At 49.4% G+C, this 20429-nt stretch overlaps 1 protein-coding gene across 10 annotated transcripts in view; it reads right to left on the bottom strand.

Annotated features, from left to right (window-relative positions):
- Positions 1-20429, bottom strand: part of CDH23 (cadherin related 23) — a 389679-nt gene that overhangs the window by 124555 nt on the left and 244695 nt on the right. For all 10 annotated transcript variants that reach the window (XR_012510294.1, XR_012510295.1, XR_012510293.1 and 7 more), the window contains exons 14-16: positions 7270-7334; positions 2222-2459; positions 668-773 (exon numbers count right to left, since the gene is read on the bottom strand). Coding sequence is in view for 7 of the 10 variants with exons in the window: in XM_074374170.1 (XP_074230271.1) it covers positions 668-773; positions 2222-2459; positions 7270-7334 (409 nt within the window). In the remaining 3 variants the exon portion in view is untranslated. The remainder of the gene's footprint in view (positions 1-667; positions 774-2221; positions 2460-7269; positions 7335-20429) is intronic.

Raw genomic sequence — 20429 nt, 5'->3', positions numbered from 1 at the left:
AGATTCTGGTGGGGAGGGAGGAGCTGAAAGGCAACCAAGAACCAGAGCACAAGGACCCCCCGGACAGCTTTGCTGTGCGACCTTGGGCAAGTCACTGTCTCTGGGCCCTTGTTGCCACAACAACAACAAAACAAAAAAACCCCAAAACCCAAAACCAACCCCAAATGGTCTCTTGGGATCTTGGAGCTTGATGTTGCTGCTGCTGCTATTCCCTTCCTGGGTTTTAGGGATCGGTACCCACAGCAGGGCAGGCCAGGTGAGCTTTCGAGTAGGGAACTTGTGCCTGGCCAAGCAGGGAAAGGCCGTAGCCCTGGAGAGCTGGGAGGGATCTGCAGCATGCCCCAGGGACGGGGAAGCTTGGCTGACAAGCCTCCTCCCGACAGATCTGCCCAGGCAACTTTGGCAAAAATAGGCACCCTGCAGACTGTGGTAACTTCAGAGGCCTGGCTGGTCACGGGCTTAAGACCCAGAGAAAGATCTGGCTGATCTGAGACACAGATCTGGAGCCTGTAAAAGGGTGATCCTATGCCACGTGCTGCTCCAGCTGAAGGAGCTGTGGGGCAGCTTCCCAAGTGGTCCAGGGTGTCTGGGAGGCAGAAGGGCAACCCTGTTCCTGCCTGTCAACCCTCCTCCCTAGGCTGGGTCCTCAGTCCCACCCCATGCATACCTCCATAGCCCTCATACACGCTGATGTCAAAGTAGCTGCCAAAGGCGGAGGCACTGACGATGCTGTAAGCGATCTGGTTGTTGGGAGGGGAGTCTTCATCAGTTGCCTGGAAAGAAGAGGGCAGACAGGGCCCCATGAGCTTTCAGTGATCCCTGGGCCAGGAGACTGCGGGTGGGAGGGGAAGGCTGGCTCTTCTCAGAGGCCCCTTCTCTGGGAGATCCTTGCCCTCCTTGTCCCTCAGCCAGAGGCCACTCTCTGGTTCCCAGCAGATACACCTCATGCTGGGGTATGGAGGTATCCTGGGGAACACAGAAGCCAGGCTGGAGGCCTGGGAGGATAGAGGAAGGCCAGGCCTCACCCAGAGGATGGAAAGGGTCTCCACCAGACCTGGCATGACCATCTCCTAGACCCGGGTCCCAGCTGGAATGTCCCACCCACAGAGGCCTACCCTGACCTCTAGACTGGATTAGAGCCCTATACTGGGCAGCCCATTAGTCCCTGCCCTGTCAACCTGACTGTAACTTCTTATTTAATTTCTGCCTTCCTCGCTCAGACTGTCAGCTCCACGTAAGCAGGAACTTTGTTTCTTGCCTACAGCTGATACTTATGAGTCCAGCACAAAGTCTGGTACACAGTAGGTGTCTAATAGATGCAAGCTGGATAAGTGCAAGGAGGGAAGAAAACACTTGGAATGGGATCAGGGATTCTCCTTCCCCTTGACTGTCTCTTGGGGTGGCAGCATTGATTAGCTCTTTCCAGATGTCTCTGAACCTTGAGAGCCCCTAGGGGCGTCCCATCACTCTGCGTGTAAGAGGAGTTGGGAGGGGTGGGAGGGCAGAGTCCAACGAGGAGCCATGGCCATGGTGAGTGGGCACATGGTCCTGCCTTTTGTGTATCCCCCATGCCCACCCCCTCCACCTGCCTTCATCCCTGCCTCCTTCAGAAGTAAGTTCTAAGTGGAGGCTCTGGGTCCTGTTGCTCCGGGTGGGCAGAGTGGGGAAGGGGCACGAGGACATTAAGAAATTTCTGGCCAGAGGTTGCTGAAGTGTGGTGGGAACTCACTGCAGGAGGACATTGGAGTGTAGAGTCCCATGCTCTAATCCTGGCTCTAAACTCTACTAGTTCACTGGGCCTGCCTCCCTCCTCCTGTGTCCCTTCCATGAAACAGGATGTGCCCACAGTCTCTGGTGTTCTCCAGCTGCAGCAGCACCTGGTTCTAACCAGCCACTTAAGGGCTTGGATGGGGGGCCTTACATATGGAACAGCTTGGCACTCAGCAAGGGAGACTGAGGTGGGGGAGGGGGCATCCTTTGGCTGAACAGAGACCTGAAATTTCAGTGGAAACAAACACAAGCCTCACTCAGTAACCAGGGACATGAAGTGATGCTCAGAGGTGGCCTGACACCAACCGTGATCTCTGATCTGGGCAGAATTCTTGTGGCTGGGTGGTTAGCACTTCTTAAGCTGGTTTCTCAAAGGGGTGGGGGGATCGGGGGAGAAGGCACAGGGAGGACAAGAGAAATAGCCGGATCATAGGGCACCCCGGCATCTTACCCGGAGCCGCACCAGCTGCGTGACAGAGGGCTCGTTCTCTCTCAAGACACCCACATAGGCATCCTTCTGGAAGGTGGGCACGTTGTCGTTGACATCTAACACGTTGATCCTGACCCGGCCTGTGGTCTCCTCGCCACCCCCGTCCCGGGCGATGACTGTCAAGGTAAAGCGCTGGATGAGCTCATAGTCCAGCCTGGCAATCAACATGATGAGTCCTGTGTCCTTGTCCAGAGAGAACCTGTGTCAAGCAGGAAGGAGGGACGGAAAGGACACCCTGGGTTAAAGCAGCTTGTAGATAAGGACTTGCATTTACCAGCCTGTCCTTGCCCAAGGTGATGAACAGGGAGAAATGAATGAAGTCTGAAATCCACCTTCTTCCTCATTTTCCCTAAATAAGAAGAGCAGCTATTTCTAAAAGGAGGTGCGGCAGGAGGTGGTGGGCAGGGATTAGGACCACAAGAAGGGTGGAGTGGCCAGGCACCAAAAGGGCAGGAGTGGTTTAATCAAAGAGGAAACTCAGGCAGAATGACCATTCTCTTGCTACGATCAGAAGCTTCTGCCTACGGGAGATATTTAGATGCTGGAGAACTGTTAAAGGTCAGAAATTCTTACAACTGATACCACAAAAATACAAAGGATCATGAGAGACTACTAAGAAAAATTATATGCCAACAAACTGAACAACCAAGAAGAAATGAATAAATTCTTAGAAACATACAACCTACCGAGACTGAATCATGAAGAAATAGAAAATCTGAACAGACTGATTACTAGTAAGGAGATTGATTCAGTAATCAAAAATCTCCCCAAAAGTCCAAGCCTGGATGGCTTCACTGGTGAATTCTATCAAAAATTTAAAGAAGAATCAACCAATCCTTCTCCAACTCTTCCAAAAAAAATACAAGAGTAAAATACATTTCCAAACTCACCTTATGAGGCCAGTATTATTCTGACACCAAAACCAGACAAGGACATCACAAGAAAAGAAAATTACAGGCCAATATTCCTGATGAACATAGGTACAAAAACCTCAAAAAAAATTAGCAAACCAAATTCAACAGAACATTGAGGATTATATACCATGATCAAGAGGGATTCATTCCAGGGGTGCAAGGGTGGTTCAACATCCACAAATCAATCAACATAACACATCACATTAATAAAATGAAAGATAATATTATATGATCATCTCAATGAACACAGAATAAGCATTTGACAAAATACAGCATCCTTTTATGATAATAATTCTCAACAAAGTGGGCACAGAGGGAATGCATCTCAAGATGAAAAAGGCCATATATGACAAGCCCACAGCTCACATTACACTCAATGGTGAAAAGCTGAAAGCTGTTTCTCTAAGGTCAGGAATATAACGATGCTCACTCTCACCGGAACAATCAAGCAAGCAAAAAAAAAAAAAAAAAAATTTAAAGCCATTCAAATCAGAAAAGTAAAACTGTCACTATTTACAGATGACATGATATTATATATAGAAAACCCTAAAGACTCCACCAACAAACTGTTAGAATAATAGGAATTTTGTAAAGTTGATGTGCATAAAATCAATATACAATAATCTGTTGTGTTTATGTACACCAAGAACAAACCATTAGAAAAATGAAGAAAAACAATCCCATTTATAATTTCATCAAAAATAATAAAATATTACTTAGGAATAAATTTAACCAAGGAGGTGAAAGAGCTGTACACTGAAAACTATGGCACTGATAAAAGAAATTGAAAAAGATAGAAATAAATGGAAAGATATTCCATGCTCATGGATAGCAAGGATTAATATTGTTAAAATGTCTGTACTACCTAAAGCAGTCTACAGATTCAATGCAAACTCTATCAAAATTCCAATGGTATTTTTCACAGAAAAAGGACAAACAATCCAAAAATTTGTGTGGAACCACAAAAGACCCAAAGAGCCAAAGTAGCCTTGGGAAAGAAGAACAAAGCTAGAGGCATCATGTGTCCTGATTTCAAACTACATTATAAAGATATAGGAATCAAAACAGTATGGCACTGGCATAAAAACAGACACAGGCATGAATGGAACAGAACAGCAAGCCCAGAAATAAACCTACACATATATGGTCCATTAATTTATGACAAAGGAGCTAAGAATATACAATAGTGAAAGGACCATCTCTTCAATAAATGGGAAAACTGGACAGCCACATGCAAACGAATGAAACTGGGCCACTATCTTACACCATACACAAAAATCAATTCAAAATGGATTAAAGACTTGAATGTAAGACCTGAAACCACAAAACACCTAGAAAGAAACAAGCAGTAACCTTCTTGACATCAGTCTTGATGATAATATTTTGGACTTGATACCAAAAGCAAAGGCAACAAAAATAAAAAAACAAATAAGTGGGACTATATCAAATGAACTAAAGAGATTCTAAACAGCAAAAGAAGCCATCAACAAAATGAAGGGGGAGGGCATAGCTCAGTGGTAGAGTGCATGCTTAGCATGCACGAGGTCCTGGGTTCAATCCCCAGTACCTCCATTAAATAAATAAATGAATAAATAAATAGCTAATAACAAAATGAAAGGACAACCTACAGAATGAGGAAATATATTTGCAAATCATATATCTGATAAGGGGTTCATGTCCAAATATGCATATAAAGATCTCATACAACTCAATAGCAAAAAACTAAACAATACAATTTAAACATGGGCAGAAGATCTGAAATAGAAATTTTAACAAGAAGACATACAGATGGCCAACAGACGCACAGAAAAATGCACATCACTAATCATCAGGGAAATGCAAATCAAAACCACAGTGAATTATCATCTCACACCTGTCAGAAAGGCTACCATCAAAAAAACAAGAAGTAACACAAGAAATGTCGGCAACAACATGAAGAAAAGGGAACCCACATGCACTGCTAGTGAGAATGTAAATTGGAATTGGTGTAGCCACTATAGAAAACAGTGTGGAGGTTTCTCAAAAAATTAAAAATAGAACTACCATATGATCCAGCAATTCCACCTTTGGGCATTTATCTGAAGAAAACAAAAACACTAACTTGAAAAGATATTTGTACCCCCATGTTCACTGCAGCATTATTTGTAACAGCTAAGGTATGGAAACAGTCTAAGTGTTCATCGAGGAATGAATGGATAAAGAAAATGTGATACACACACACACACACACACATACACACACAATGGAATATTATTCAGCCATAAAAATAAGGAAATTTTGTGACACCATGAATAGACCTCCTGAGGGTATTATGCTAAGTGAAAAAAAACAGACAGGGAAAGACAAATACTGTATGATCTCACTTATGCGTGGAATCTAAAACAAACAAACGGAGCTCAAAAATACAGAAAACAGATTGGTAGTTGCCAGAGGTGGGGTATGAGGGGTGGACAGGAGAAATGGGTGAAGTGAGTCAAAGGAAAAAACTTCCAGCTCTAGAATAAATGTCATGGGAGTAAAATATACAACATGGTGACTATGGTTAATAATGCTCTTACATATTTGAAAGTTGCTAAGAGAGAAGATTTTAAAAGTTCTTATCACAGGCAAAAAATTTGTAAATATTCATGATGATGAATATTATCTAGATGTACTGTGGGGATCATTTTGCAACATATACAAATATGTTGTACACTTGAAATTAATATATTATTATATTGTGATACATTAACATGTATTTGGGTAATTTAAAGAAAAGAAATTCTCCTAGCCAGACGGTTTTGCACCAAAATGTTTTAAACAGACAGCAAAGCCTCCAGCAAGGGGAGGGGTGATCAGTCCTTTCTCAGGAGCCTGTCTCACCGAGGGACTGTCTTGGGTAAGAGACTAGTAAATGTCTCCTGGGGAAAAGCAAGGTCCAGCAAGACCATCTCTCTATCTGCCTCCTCTAAATGTCCCCTCAGGAGCCTCCTCTGAGTTGTCAGTTGACATTTGTGTGCTCTGAGCTGGTCCACATCTGCCAGCCACCAAGCCTGGAAGGTCCCCGTTCTGAGACCAGGGAAGCCCCTGGCCCAGAAGATGGGAAGAGATGAGAAAATGCAAGATGATCAGGACAAGGCCACAGGGACAGGGGTGTCTCACAAGACAGACGGGTCCTATGCACTGGTCCTGCTGGTCGTTCCCTCCTCCCATTTGGAGGCTCCATCACAGAGCAGCAGAGGATGGCTGGTGCACCCAACAGTTTGTCTCTTCCTGGTCATTCATGCAGAGAGTCAGGGCCAGTAATCCAAGCTGACAGCCACTGTCTTACTCATCCTGCTGGGCTTCCAGATCTATCAAACACTTTGTTTTTAGGAACAAATATGCCCTCTGAATTCAACCTGGCTTTCAATCATGTTAAAATGAGAAGGCTTCCCCTTGGCTCAGTTTAACTGAAGTCAGGCAAAGAGATGGCCCAGAACCATGGTGGGTGACGGCAAAACCGGCACAGGTCAGGTGGAGACGCCACCCATCTACCTAATGGCCACAGCACGTTGAGAGTCCCTTCCTGCTAGAGGGTGGGTGTGTCCTGGTGGTGAACACCACATGCTGAGGCCTGGCCCTGACATTTACCAGCTGTGTGACTTTGGGCATGTGGCACAGCCTCTCTGGGCTGCAGTCTCCCAACCTGTCACATGGGGATAATAAGAGTGCCTAGCACTGAGTTCTTCCAGCGTTCAGTTGTGAGGATCACATCAGATAATGTGGGTAAAGCACTTGACAAAGTGACCAACACATAGTGAGGGCTTCGTAAATGCAGCCTCTGTGGCTGGTGGAGTTGTGTTATCGTCAGCGTTTCAAAGCTTCCTTGTTCCCAAAACTAAAAGCTATCTTTTGAGGATCAGAGAAACTATGCTCCAGAGAGTTCAGTGGGCTTGAGCACAATCAGGACCAAAGCAGCAGCAGTGCCCATGAATTCTGACTCCCAGCCCAGTCCTCTAGCCACAGTGGCACAGAGCCCTTCCTGGGCACTGAGAAGTTTCTTGGACATGGAGAGTGGCAGAGGGCCAGTGTAGAGGGGCTGGGGCTGGGGCTGGGGCTGGGCTAGGGGCTCACCGGTCAGGGTCGTCGCTGAAGAAGTAGTTGACCTCCCCGAATGTGCCCACGTCATTGTCTGTTGCCTGCCAAGGTAAGAACAAGAAATCATTACTTCCAGGCCCAGCTGAGGCTCCCGATATCACCAAGACATGTTCACAGCAAACCCACGGCTCCCCACACAACTCCTCAGGCCCAGGCTGAATTTTCTAAAGCCATGCTGTTTCAATCAGGTTTTCACCAGTCACAAATGGCGACTGAAATTAATATTGGAGAGCGCAGTTCTGGAAGATCAGTCTGCTACCTAAATCTCTAACTTTATGGAACCGTCTCTCCTGGACTCATGTCAGACTTACTCTCTGCAGATGCTCAGAGGGCTTTGGGGAGAGACCCTAGATCCGCGGCTTGCAGTTACAACTTGTAGTTTTGCCAAATACTTCAAAGATGAGGGTGGGTTCAACCATCTGGTGGCTTCTTCTGGTGATTCTCCTCCAGTCCCCCAAAGCCTCCAGGTCAGATGTGCTACCCAGTGGGGGAGGTCATTTGGGGGGATTTCTGGTGTTCCCCCTTAACCCCAGGAATAATCCATTTCCTGCACAGGGCAGACTGTTACCTGCCTGGCAACCTCTTCCGCTGGGAACAGTCTGCTGCCTATCCCCACCTGTCTTCTTTGGCATCACTCTCTGCTCGAACAAGTGGCCAAAGTAGGAGCCGCTCGGCCAGTGACCTCAGGGACTGGGCTGGGGGTGGCCCTTGACTACAGCGGGGGCTGATCAGAATCCTCTGGTGAGATTCTTCTTACTGTTGCTGGGATCAAAGCTTTCCTCTGCGGCAGTGATGCTGGGATGATGTGAACTGGGAGCTGCAGGATGCGTAGGGAGGATGAAGAGAGGGGCGGATCCTAGTAGTTCTAGACATCCCAGTCTTGAATCTGACATCCCTTCCCACATCAGTTTGTCTTGAAGCTCTCTTTTATCCAAGCTGGTGCAAGTTGGCTTTCTGTCACTTACAGTCAAAAGAGACTGGAGGGAGAGGGGCCTGCCTTATGCTGAGTATGATGGCAATGATGGTGACCACTGCCAGCCTGTGTTATCATACCTTTTACATTTTCAAAGGCCATCCATGTTTATTATGACCTCATGTTATCCTCACAACTGTCACAACATGAGGAGGCAGGCATTCCGACCCATTTCACAGATCACAAAACTGAGGCCCAGACCGCAGGGCAGTTCGGTGTAACTCTGTCACCACTCTAGGTCATGTGCAGATTCAAGCAGAGTGGGGCAGAAGCTGGGACCCCTACTCCCAGCCTGGCGTTCCTTCCTTTAGGTTGTCCAGGTGAGGGCCCCTCTCCATCCCCTCCTTCTCAGGATGACGGTAGTTACAGTAGAGGTTTGGCTTTTGCGGCTGGGACCCCTGTGCTTCTCCCTGGCATGGTTACAGTTCACAGTCCATGCTAAGTGGTATCATTCATGCGTTCACTCAGCACTTAGTAAGCATGTACTCTATGCTGGGCACTGTGACCTCTGTTCCCTCCCAGGCCACTGCCTAGGCCTGGGCAAACTGCTACAGGCCACCAGATGCCAGAAAGGAAAGGCCTTGGGCTGACCTGGGGGTCATTTGTTTCACACTCAGGGCTCCTCTATAAGATCATAATTGGATAAAGTTTCCACGGCTAAAAATGTTTCAATATCTATTTTTGTTTATTTTTGTCTTTTTAGCTCTAAGGTATAACTGACATAACATTATTGTATTTTATTACACAATAAAGTTATTATGATAATATATATTCTATTGTTGTAAAATTGACAACAGAAAGGATTCCCACTATTGAGTTAATTAATCATCCATCACTTCACAGACTTACTTTCTACCTTTCTTTTCTTCTTTGATGATAACACTTAAGTTCTACTCTCGTCACAAATTTCAATGGTACAATAAATACAGCGTTATCACTACAGTCACCCTGTTATACTTGGGATCCTCAGAACTTACACGTCCTGTAACTGAAAGTCTGTACCCTTTTACCAGCCTCTCCCTCATTCCCCACCTCAGTACCTTGGAACTAAGGTTTTAAAGTTCCCAGATTCTGCGAAATCTATTACATTCTGTGTTTTTTACGATAAACCTGAATTTTCAAGAAAACGCTAATTTGTGTTCAGTATAGTCAGTTGAGAATGGCAGATAAGTGAGTGATATATTTCTATTCCAAATGATTTAAATGAAAAAAAATATATCCAAAGGGTTAAGATCTTAGTTACCCAGAAAACTCGGTTAACCAGAAGGAAGCCATTTGCAGGGGCTGCGGGCAGCCTGCTCTTGTAGGACCATCTCTTGTGCCCAATTCCCACTCAGTGCCCCCACTGGGTTCCAGCAGACTGTGTGCGGACCTCTGTCCTCTCACCGCCCCATCCAGGCTCCAAGCACATCACAGGTTATCAGGGGATGCTCGTTGAATAAGTGAGAAGGGAAACGCTGAGCTATGGAACCCACCCTTCAACCTGGGACTGATTCCTGTGGACAGACCCTCCCCACATGCCTTGAGCCACTCCTCATGACAACAAATGGATTTATTGACTCCTCGTACGTATTGTGTATTTTATCTTCATAACGATCCTATGAGGTAGGTGCTATTATTAGTACTACCCCCAATTTAGAGTCAGGGAAACTGAGGCACAGAGAGGACCAGGTCATTGTATGACCAAAGAGCAATTCCTGGGGACTTGGCATCCTCATTTGTCAAAGGAAAAGGTTGGGGAAGCGAAGAGGGCAGGGCTGCATCTGCCGGGCTCGCCTCCCAGCCCAGACGGTGTCTGGCACATGGAAGGTGCTTCACAAATACTTGGGAAATGAATGAGCAAATTCTAGTAAGAAGAGGGTGGTGGAGATGGGGGCAAAGGCAGGGAGGAGAGATGACTCTAAGGGAAAGGGAGGGGCGGAGAGAATGGGAAAGGGAAAAGGTGGGGAGAGGTTAGCAGGTGCTGAGGGGAGAGCAGAGAGGGCCGGGCCAAACCACGAAATGGTTCCCCTCCAATGAAGGGCACATTCAGACCCTGGGAACAAGTCCTTCATATCTGTGTGTCCCATGGAACTACACTTGGACTGTTATGGTGGGAAGGACCCCCAAGGTCCCCTTGTCCAGTCCTCTTCACCCTGGGGCCTGGAGCAGCTGAGGCCCAGGGAAATTAGGAGATGAGCCCCCGGGGACCAGATGGGACTGTCCTCTCTCCAGGAAGATGCTGGCTTCTGCCGCCACTGCCGATTCCCCACTCCCTCCCTCCGAGTGGGCTGGGTACAGCCATGGCTCCCACGGTGACCCCTTTCCCCAGGGGCCTCTCGCTGCCCGCCCAGGCTGCCGAGGCTGACCAGGGAAGATTTGTGAGTCCTTTAGTGCCACCGTCTAATGACTGTATGAAATATGTATGCCTGGTGAAGAGGAGAGGGAGAACTTTCATTTCTCAAGCGCACGAAGCAGAATAATATGGAGATGAAAAGCTGCTTCTGTGTGCCTGCCAGGGCGGGGGCAGCCAGCACTGACACAGAGGGCCTCCAAATCCTTATGTTTAAAACTATTCAGCACCTTGTGGGCTAGAGGCCCCCAGAGCTGTCCTGTGGCAGCCAAGGAGCAGCTTGGCAACGCTGGCCAGCCTAGTAGGGGGCGCTGTGGGGGCCTGCTCCACTACCCACCCTGCAATTGGCTTCACCCAGGCCGGGCTGGCACCCGGCTCTGTCCCAGCTCCTCTCTGCTTGTCGCAGCACTTTTCAAGCAATCTCTTTCCCAGGACTTGCTTCATGTCTGAGCAACAGAAAAATCAACAGACAAATCAAAGGGCCCAACAGACGGTGACCCCTGAACCCACTTTGGGAAGGAGGGTTTGAGGAGTTACCAGGGCTCTGTGCAGAGAAAACAAATGTCCTCCTCATGCCATGAACACAGCTCCTTCCCGCCATGTTTTGGAAATGAGCACGTCTGTCTCCCTGCAGGATGACTTCTGGAACCTCGCTGGTCGACAGCTACAGGGATGGGGAGGGGATGGCTCACCTGCTCAGACTGGGTGGCTCTCATGTGGTACCTGGCGACTCCAAGAAAGGCCAAACCAGGGTTCCAGGTGAGCATCTCAACTGTGCTGCAGGCCCTCTCTCTGATGCCTCGGTGTCCTGGTTACCATCTTACCCAGGCTAGAATCTTACCCACAGGTATACGTGAGCACATTTTACCATTTGCCAAGATTCTCATAAGAGGCCTGGGGCAAGAAATCAAAACCAATGGCTAAAATGATCTTCCTCTGCTCAAAAACCTTCAGTGGCTCCCCACTGCTGCTGAACTAACTCCAGACCAGCACCGGGGGTCAAGACTGCATAGCCCAGCTGGCCTCAGCAATTTTGTATCCATCTCTCCCCGACGCACACAAACTGCCCTCTCACTGCCAGGCTGCACCATCCCTTCATTTCATAACTGCTGTCCACTCTCTGGCCCACCCCTCAGGGGCCACCCCAAGTGCCCCCTCCCATAGGGAGCTCCCTGGCTGCTCGCTGAACCTACACCAAGATGATAAGACTCTTGCTCAGTCACGTTCTCAGTAACTATTTTCTGAGCTTCTCCAATGTGCCAGCTAGCGTGCCAGGCTCTGAAGTCACAGCCAACAGCACACCACCACCCTTGCTAGAACCTGACTTATAATCAGAAAGGGGAGACAGACAATAACAGAGGAGAAAAATAACTAGACAACCATTGCAGACAGTGGTAAGAACTCTGAGGAAAATATAGCAGAAAATAGGCTAGCCGGAGACTGAGGTTGCTCTTTTAGATTGATTAGTCCTGGAGAAGATCTCTGGCAAAGTGTATTTGAGTCTATAGGACAGTCACTGGCTGGAAGCTGAGAAGCCCGGCAGCTCCTGGTGAGAACTGCTCTCACTGAGGCCTGGGGCGGCTCAGAAAGTCTCTGCCTCCCCCAGGGGAAGCATCTGCAGCCCAGGATGACCGGTGGCAGGACAGCATCAGTCCCCACGGTCAGTGCGTGGGAGAGGGTGCGGCCGGGACTGCCCAGCGCCTGATTTATAAGGCATCTCCTCTGATTCTCCCCAACGCTGGCATTACCGGCCAAACTAATTCCCTCATTTGGGCCTTTATAATTGCATCCGCGAGTGCTTATTTCCATGATGGACAATGCCGGCAGAAGTGTAATTTTCTTCTGCTGACAAAATGGAAAAAAAAAAAATACACACGGGGGGAAAATTCCAAAGGTTAAGACAAGGTGAACCTGCAGTGGGGGGAACAGCCAAATGTCCAGACTGGCCAGGCCTATGTCAGAAATGTACAACTTTCCCCTGGCTATAGGATGGGGAAGTGGTGAGACAGCCCCCTGCCATATTCCTCTGAGCACTGACTGTGTGCCAGGCACTGTGCCCAGCATTTCCCATGTTTTATTTTATCTTCCCAACAGCCCTATGGGACCAGCACCAATATTATCCCCATTTTACAGATGGAGGAAACTGAGGCTCAGAGAGGTCAATCAACTTGCCCTAGGTCAAACAGCCACAGTGCCAGAACATGAACCTAACAGGGTCAACCCTAAGGCACATGCTCTTGACCACTACCCCACCCCCGTATACATCCCCACCCAACTTGGTAGGGCTGGGGAACAGCCATCTTCCTGCAGTTTGAGAGCTCAGCAATGGGATCCAGGGTGCTCCCACCAGGTCACTGTCCTCACCCTGTAGATCAGATGGGCCCCCACAAGCAGTCTTTTCCTCCTTGTCACAGAGGCTCTGCCTCAGCCTCTGCCTGGAGTGGGTGGGCTCCAGCAATTCTGGTCGTGCCCATCAGCAGAGGAGGCAGGGTCCCTGGTTGTGGTTTCCAAGGATGCAGGCCCTCAGCCAAGATCCACGGCCCTCAGAGAAGGTCCCTCTCCACCCTACCCAAGCTTGTTCTTGGTGTGCGCAGGTGGCTCAGGGCCTAGGCCGGGAGAGGCTGTCACCTGCTAAAGGCCGGGGCAGCCTGGCTGGCTGTGGGTACCCCTCTGACCCACGCAGGGCTCTTCACCCAGCACCCTCTGGACATAGCTCTCCCTTCGACTTGGTTGCCAGGGCTCTACACCCAGCCCAGCTCCCTGCCCTTTGATGCTCGTTGCAACATCTCCTGCCCACTCCCAGGGACCCACCATTTCAACAGTGGTCAGGTCCTTCTGTCTGTCTCCTTCTAAGAGCTCCCTTTGGACCCAACCTGTTTTCACATTGAACAGTCATCATTTCTCCATTCATCTGCCCTGAACCAAAGGCCTCGCTTACAGGGTATCTGCCTTGATGATGCACCATCCCCATGTATCCCTACACCTCCCTGTGGTCCCTCATCATGGCCTTGCAGATGCCCATTCACTGACATTGGGCCTTATGCCCTGAACTGACTCCTGCCTGCTCTGGTCCTCTCTCGGGTCTGCCTCCAACTACAGCTCATCGGAAGCCGATGCACTGATAGCCTGAACCCCTCTCTGGGGACAAATGCCCTCCTCTCTCATGGTTGTAAACACCCTCTACCCTTCTTTATAGCTAGAAAGTTCTGCCCTTGTGTCTTCTGTGCTCTCACACTTCCCTACCTACCTCTCCCTCTCTCTCCACACACACGCACACCCTTTCTTTCTTCCTGTGTCTCAGGAGCCCCCAGTACCTGCCTGACCACACCCACCCCCACATACTCTCATAGAAACTTTCTCTTTCTCTGTCTGGCTCAGGTAGACCCCATCCTGCTATATGCTCACACACAGAAACACTCGCACATCACACCCACCCTCAGCCTCGAGCAACCCCCGCCCCCACCCCAGCCTCAGCCCCTGTGGCTCATCCACACCCCTTCCCCAGCCACCTGTATGCCTCTCCCCATAGGCTGGCAGCTGGCAGGCACACACTCAATCACTCCCCACCAGCACCCTTAGCCCCGTCATGCACGCTTGCCCAGATGCCCTGCTCGGGGCTTCTGCTCCGAAGCAAGGCAGGCCCAGCTGCCTCCCCAGCAGCCCAGGGTCCCCACCACAGTGGCAGGCAGTGGGCACTGGTGAGCAGTTCTGCTCCCGTGCACAAATCTGCAGAGAAGGGCACATGGTACAATTTGTTCAGGAAACAATAGCAATGTTTGACATGTCATAAGGATTGATGGAGCAGAAATTTACATGGGAGAATGCATTTTTAAACAGCTCCACGGAGCCCCGGTGCTTCGCTGGTAATGCTTTCCACATTCATCATTCGCTGAACCCCTCTGAATAACTCCTTAAACTACATTGAGATTAACTGCACTCTTGCAAGCTCTGGTGGGGTGGGGTGGCCGGCGTGAGGCAGGAGGAACTCCACTGAAGGAACCCGGTAGCCCAGAGGCTGGGGTGACCACCACTTGGCCTAATTAGGCCCATGGGGCCTGGTCCTCTCCCCTGTTCCCACACTCCCTCCCATGGTGCTGTGGAAGAGGTTTTCAGCTTCTCTCTAGGTCACGAAGTAGAAGCCAATGGCCAGGAAGCATCATCTGGTCTGCCCCACACTTCTGGGGACATGCTTGGTGTGTCACTTTCCCTCGCCACCTCAGAAGGAAGCTATCCAATCTGAGAAGGAAGCCAGGGCTGGTGAGTGAGGGCATGGTAGGTACTGGGTGGGCAGAAGTCATGTTTGGCTGGAAGCTGCTGCTCTGAGCATCTTCTGGGGGTCCCTGGCCAGCAACGATGGTTATACTCCTGGGAGGAGAGGAAATGAAAGTAGCTATAAGACAACGTCTCCCACTGAACTGTGTGTCAGGATAGTAAGGTGGGTGCTCCAGGTGGGCAGGGGTACCAGGGAGTGAACGAGAGGGTGCACAGAGATCACAGTGAGGCTGTGGGTCAGAGGAAGAAAGATACATTCAGGGAAGCCCAGGGGTCCTACTCTTGGCCTTCTGAATGTGTAGGAGGCCTTAGGACAAAAGGGTGCTACTGGGGCGGCTGGGACAGTGGCTCAGAGCCCCTGGTCAGGCCAGTCACCAAATAGGAAGGCAGTTAGGAAAGGGTGAGGACCCAGTGTGGGGTGGGGCTCCCTCATGTTCCCCTGCGGACCTGGGATGGATGGCCACCATTCCATCTCCCAAGCCACATCACTAATTGGTCACAGTACTGAGTGCAGAGAAGGCCCGGGGATGGATCTCAACCCTACCTTCCCTGCAGGCACACTAACAACCAGTGGTATGTGGGTAAAGCCTCTCTGCTCTTCCTGCTGGACTCTACCCCTGCAGAGTTGGAAACATGCTTCTCCCTGGAAGGTACAGTACAAGACCAGGCACCAAAGGCCTCAAAAGGATTTATGGCTCCATGTAGGGTTATGAAAATCCTGCAAAAATGGGAAAGTGAGATCTGGGTTCTGGTCCAGCTTTTCTGACTACCCATCCAGCTGTGGGATTTTGAGGAAGACAATGGGCTTCACAGCCCATGTGCTGCACAGCCTCCTGATCCATCTGCCCGCTTCTCCACTCGCTAGCAGCCCATCCACCAGAGCCAGAGGGAGCGTCTGACCACAGGAGACACCATTCTCCAGCTTAAAAGGCTCCCAGAGTGTTTAAGACAAAGTCTAAACTGCTGGCTACAGCTCCTAAGGCCTGATATGGGCCGGCCTCTGACCTCCTCTCCTGGCCCAGCTGCTAACTACCAAGCTGCTCCAAGCCTCAGTTTCCTCATCTGTAAAATGGGGTTAATAATAGTATCTGCCTCATGGGGTTGCTGTGGGGATTTTAGAAGGTCCTCCAAGCAAGGTGCTTTAGACCAGTGCCCAGCACAGAGGAACTGCAGCCTAAGTGGGGTTAGTATCCATCTTTCCACCCCCAATGCTAACCACTCGATGTTTCTAGTCCTCCGCAAACATGCTCCTGCTGAGCCCCATCTCAGCCTAGCCTTCCTGCCTGGGCTGTGCCAGCAGCGGGCCAGGGAAAGGGGAAGGGGACGGAGAAGTGGCACTGAGCCCTGCAGGAGGGGACACTCTAGCGGGGGCCAGGCCCGAGCCCTCTGCATGTTTATGTGTCAGTCTGAGGCAGGGGGAGGAGGGATGCGAATCAGGCTGACAGGTGCACTCAAGGTGTGGGGTCCCTGGCTTGCTTGTTATTGCAGACACAGTGCTGTTCTTGGGCTCCTCCAACCCCTTCTTTATTTCTCTTTATTTTATTTTAAAATCTGGAAATAAAAATTGATGGGGAGCAAATTGCCCTGGCCAGAGGCTCTGTGCTTAAAGGAGTCGTCACGGGAAGCAATTACGGGATGTCAAGGGCTGTCAGGGTGGCCGGTGGCTGCCCGTACCTATGCCTGACGCTAGCTGGTGGCCCCTGGGCCTCCTGCTGGGGAGATGCCAGGGTGGCCTGGAGGAGGGTTGTGGAGCTCCCCTCAGAGGCAGGGGGTAACTGCAATCACTGCCTGCTGAGTGTCACCTATGGTCCTGGCACTGTATGAGGAATTTAACACGATTTGTCCCCAGTCCTTCAAACAAGTAGCAAAATGTGGTCACAATCCCATTTTACAGATGAAGCAACTCCAGCTGATAATAACTACAAAAATAGTAACAACAGCTCACTCCTGTTTAGTCCTTACTGGGTTCCAGGATTTATTCCAAGAAATCTATGAGTATTAACACATTTCATTTCCACTCCCACGCTGTGAGATAAGTACTAGTACTACCCTCCTTTATGGGTGTGGAAAGTGCCTGGCTGTGGCACACACTGCCAGTGTCACACACATCCCTCCGTGCTACCTTCATATGCCAGGGGCTGCTTTAGTGGGAGTGTCTGTGCCTCTCTTGGCCTGTGAGCTTTTTTATCAAGGGACTAGTTAGAATGATGGGGTGTCTACATCCCCAGAAGCTGTCCTCACTCAATGGGGACTAGCAGTCGATGGATCAATTCCCCAGCCTCCCAGCCCTGAGCTTGGATACTCAGGCACAGCCTCTCCCCCTGATTTCCCAGCAGACAGAGCTCCAGCAGCCCCTGTGGAATCCGGCTTCATGATGCCCCCTTGAGTGATCTTGTCTTACCTCCTGCTCCCTCCTGAGTTTCCTGGGGTTACCTCCCAAGTAAACCACCTGCCCTTGGGGAGCCAGACCTCAAACACAAGCCTCAGGCTGGATGCTGGGCCCACAAGTGTGAGCCCTACAGTATGCTCCCAGCCCTCACGATGCTCACAGAGGCTCAGGGACAGCAGCTACCAGGCTCAGGGCCTCACAGTCAGTCACTGGCAGAGCTGGGACTTGAACCCTCGTTTGTCTGACATTCACACACACAAATTAAAGAGAAAAAAAAATCCCGCTCCTAACCCTTCTACAACACTGTCTAATCTTCCACATCCTAGCATTTGAGGGAGACTCAACTGAGTACCTTTTAAAAAAATTACATCTGACCATCAAAGAAGGAAGACTGGGATGCTGAAAGCCATTTTCCCTGGGATGCCAAGGAAGGAGGGTGGCTGGGGGCGAATGAGACATTCACAATCAGTAGGGACTCGATGCCTCTTGGAGGCCAGTTATCAAGCTGGGATTATGTGGTAGAGGATGAGAAGGGGAGGGTGACAGAGATGTGGGGACAGACACCATGGCCAAGGCTCAGTTAAGTGGGGCCTTACGTGCACAGGAGTTGGAAGGAGGAGGAAAAGACAGTCCAATCAACCCCCTGGGGATGCTGCCAAACCACAGTTGGGAACGCCTCCCCCTACTGCTGGATCTCACCACTGCACCCTTGCCTGGAGTCTGACCCCCTCCATTTTCTTCCCTGCCCACGTGGGATGCAACAGGCAGCTCCAGGCCTAGTGGGAAGGTGGGGAGAGGTACTTGAGTGGGGTCACGTGCCAGGGCATATTCTCACTCAAGGTGACTTGGAGCCGGGCGGCACGCCCCCGTGCCTGCTGCCATTGGCGGGCTCTGACTGGGCCAGCACGTGCAGCTCACTAATGAACCGTATTGATTCCACATCCTCCTGTTGTCTCCCTAATGGCAAGCCACACATCTGATAGATTAAATACCTACACGATTGCCCGCTTGACATCTCCATCACTCCGCCTTTAGGTCCCGAACAAATTTTACAGCCCCACCATGACAGAAGAAATTAAGGTCAAAGTCCGATGCAGGAATTATAAATCACCTGTGATCCTGAGACGAGCAGAGGGCTGCAGCCCAGTCCCTGACTCAACTGGGCCAGTCCAGCCCAGGGGTTGATAGTGAGACAGAGTCTGCACGTTAGTGCAGGCTGGGGAGGGCATAACGGGAGCACTCATGCCTGAGAAGCAGTCCCTGGCCACGGACATTTGGGTTTCCTCATTCCTCTGCCCGTCTCACCTCCAGTAACTAGGATGTTCTAACTCAGACTAAGAAACGCTCTGACAGGAGAGCAGCATATCTCATTTATAAAGACTTGCTTCCCAAGCAGTTCAAAACACTCTAGCCACGCTGTTCTGAAAATGTCCCAGGAGAGGGAGAGGGTCTAGCAGCCTTCTCCTCATTTTGCAGATGGAGAAACTGAAGCTCACAGAGAAAAGGGGCTTGCCCAGGGTCCTTCAGCAAATTGAAGTCCTTGATTTTCTGACACCAAGTCAGCAGGTCTTGTGACAATGGGAGCCTAAGGGGTTTTTTTGGTCCTGGTCTTATTTCTCCTTTGGGCGGGGGGTACCCACTGCAGGTGACTGGGAAGGTGAGGGAGCTCTGGGCCTTGGGTTCAGCTTGGATATCAGCCAGTCAAGTTCAGTTTGCATCGTGTCACACTTCTTGGCCTCACAATTTTGCCAGGCCAGTCTCAGGGAGAGGTTCAGTCTCCATGAAGAGGCTGTGTTGCCTCATGGTGAAGGGAAAGGACTTTGGCATCCTGGAGACAAAGGTTCATTCCTCAGTGGTGCCCACTCCACAGGTGTGACATCTGCAAATAGCTAACTTCTCTGAATCTCAGTGCTCCCATCTATAAAATGAGGCTAATTTCTACCTCACCAGGCTGTCATGGGGATTTAATGAGATAACACACATAAGGTACTTAGCTTGGCACCAGGCACTTAATACAAGTGCCTGACATCTGTTTAGCACCTCCTCTGTGTCAGGCACTATGCTATGTTCTTTACATGTGTTATCTCATTGAACCCCCATACAAATCCATAAGGAACTCTCATCATCACCATTTTCCAGAACAGGAAACTGAGGCACACAGAGATTATTTGGCAGAGACTTAAACATCCTTTTCTCAAATTAACAGACTAGGCTTTTTAGGTGGCACAACACTACTTGGCTAAAATACTATGTTTCTCACTTTCTTTGCAGATAAGCACAGCCACATGACTAAGTTCTAGCCAATGAGATGAAAGCAGAAGTTTGTGCGGCATTTCTAGGAAGTCTCCTTAAAAGGAAGGAAGAGTGCCCATCTTCATTTCCTCCATTCTGCAGCTGGGAATCTGAATGTGAGGGCTGGAACTCTAGCAACCATCTTGGACCATGGAGATAAGGGCCACATTCTAGTCTGGAAGAGGAGAAAGCCTAAAGGAACCAACCAAGGTTGCTCACCTCTAAACTGCTTTTGCATGGAAGAAAAATGCACTTTGAGCTTATTTAAGCAAAGATTTGGGGGGTTTCTGTTAGTGGTAGCTGTATTGGGTCACTACTGATACAACAACCCATTCAAAGTCATAGCTCAGAAGTGGCTGAGTCAGAATAAACCTGAGTGGTTTAAGTCTGGAGCCTGGAGTCTTTACCACTCTGCCCCCTTTAGTGAGCACTTGAAAAACATGAGATGATATCATAATCGCCATCATTATATAGTAGCAGAGAAGGCTCCTTTTTCGGGTACCACATATTAATTGGTCATAAAATCAACTTAGTGGACTGTGACTCATTAAAAAATATCTAGTAGAATGAAACAGAAAATACTAGGGAGAAAACTATAAGACATTGATGAAAGAAATGGAAGAAAACACAAATAAATGAAAAGATTCCACGGTCATGGATTAAAGAATTAAAATTGTTAAAATGTCCACACTACCCAAAACAATCTACAGATTCAATGTAATGCCTATCAAAATTCCAATGGCATTTTTCACTGAAATAGAGCAAACAATTCTAAAATTTGTATGGAACCACAACAGACCCCTCAATAGCCAAAGCATCTTGAGAAAGAAGAACAAAGCTGGAGGCATCATGTTCCCTGATTTCAAACTACAAAGCTA

The sequence above is a fragment of the Camelus bactrianus genome, chromosome 11 (genome assembly GCF_048773025.1).
Source record: "Camelus bactrianus isolate YW-2024 breed Bactrian camel chromosome 11, ASM4877302v1, whole genome shotgun sequence".
In the NCBI taxonomy this organism is placed as follows: Eukaryota; Metazoa; Chordata; class Mammalia; order Artiodactyla; family Camelidae; genus Camelus; species Camelus bactrianus.
This window is presented reverse-complemented; position numbering and strand designations above follow the sequence as displayed.